At 38.8% G+C, this 1,519-nt stretch overlaps 1 protein-coding gene across 1 annotated transcript in view; it reads right to left on the bottom strand.

The window, feature by feature from the left end:
- Positions 1-752: 752 nt before the first annotated feature.
- Positions 753-1,519, bottom strand: part of LOC103732125 (olfactory receptor 12-like) — a 994-nt gene continuing 227 nt past the window's right edge. The window contains 1 exon segment of the mRNA XM_029562292.1: positions 753-1,519. This exon segment is cut by the window's right edge and continues 155 nt beyond it. Within this exon segment, the coding sequence (XP_029418152.1) occupies positions 753-1,519 (767 nt within the window).

Genomic DNA, 1,519 nt, shown 5'->3' on the forward strand with positions numbered 1-1,519 from the left:
ATATAATGGTAATAGTAGAAGATACCTCTAATTGATTACTTTCTTGTGCTAAGCACTTACAGTGTTTTCCATAATCTTCACCATGTTATTGAAGTAAATAAGCTGGTTGTCTCCAACTTTAAAACCATTCAAGGGCTTCTCAAAATCTTTGTTTAGTGGTAATGCAAATTCTGAAACCCAAGCAGTCTGTTATCAGAAGCAAGGCATACGTTTGTATGAATATACATTGTAAAGAAGTAAAATATATTCTGTGTAATTCTGCTAAAGTGAGGATTATTTTAAAAATGAATCTGAAGTTCACCAATGAAGATAAAGGATAATACTACAGGATAATCCAAAAGATTATAATTACCAAAGGATAATAATTAAGTAATTTCAATTATTATGCAGTCACAAGCATAGTCATAGGCATAGTTAACTTAGAAGAAAATACAAAAAACACATCATAAATGAAAACATATAAGCTACTACGATCCAAGTAAGTAAAGATTACATAATATGTAAGAAATATTATCCTAGGACCTGGAGAAATTGCTCAGAAGTTGTTGCTATTTCAGAAGATCCGAGTTCAGTTCTCAGCGCATCTGGCAGCTCACACCTGTAACTCCAGTTACAGAGTATCTGATGCCCTTTTCTGGCCTACCACGATACTGCATGCACCACACACACACACACACACACACACACACACACACACACACCTTTTCAAATAAGTATAAAACATAGAATGATGTAGAGTTCTCTTTATTATATTACAACTGCACATGAAAAACTCTAACTAAAATTCTGAGAAAATAAACTTTGTCTACTCTATAAAGTTTCCATAAACATAATATTCTTTTCACAGCATCTTTCACATCTCTATTTCTCAGACTGTATATTAATGGGTTCAGCATGGGTATTACAAGTGTGTAGAACACAGCTACGATCTTGCTTTTCTCTGGTGAGGAGATGGCCCCGGGTTGGGCGTACATGAAGAACACAGTTCCATAGAATAGACTCACCACTGCGATATGGGAACCACAGGTGGAGAACGTCTTACTCCTGCCATGGGTGGAGGGGATCTTCAGGACTGTGGAGAGGATGTACCCATAGGAAACCAGAATGGCAGTTGTGGTGGACACAATGATGAACGCGGAGAGAATAAACAGCACAGTCTCATTCACAGAGGTGTCAACACATGAGATCTTGATCAGAGCTGAGACATCACAGAAAAAGTGGTCCAGCCTGTTTTCTCCACAGAATCGCAAGCTGAAAGTGAAACTTGTTTTTACCATGGAGTTGATGCACCCACAGATGTAGGAGCCAGTTACCAACTGAACACAGACCTTCTGGGACATGTGCACAGGGTAAAGCAGAGGTGAACAAATGGCTGAGAATCGATGGAATGCCATGACAGCAAGAAGAAGGGCTTCAACGGTGACAAACAGGGCAAAGAAGAAAAATTGGGCAGCACGGCCATTGTATGAAACTTTCTTTCCACTGGTCAAGAAGTTGGCTAAGGTTTTGGGAGCAATGA

This window comes from Nannospalax galili, unplaced genomic scaffold, assembly GCF_000622305.1.
Source record: "Nannospalax galili isolate Female #2095 unplaced genomic scaffold, S.galili_v1.0 scaffold2535, whole genome shotgun sequence".
Classification (NCBI taxonomy): Eukaryota; Metazoa; Chordata; class Mammalia; order Rodentia; family Spalacidae; genus Nannospalax; species Nannospalax galili.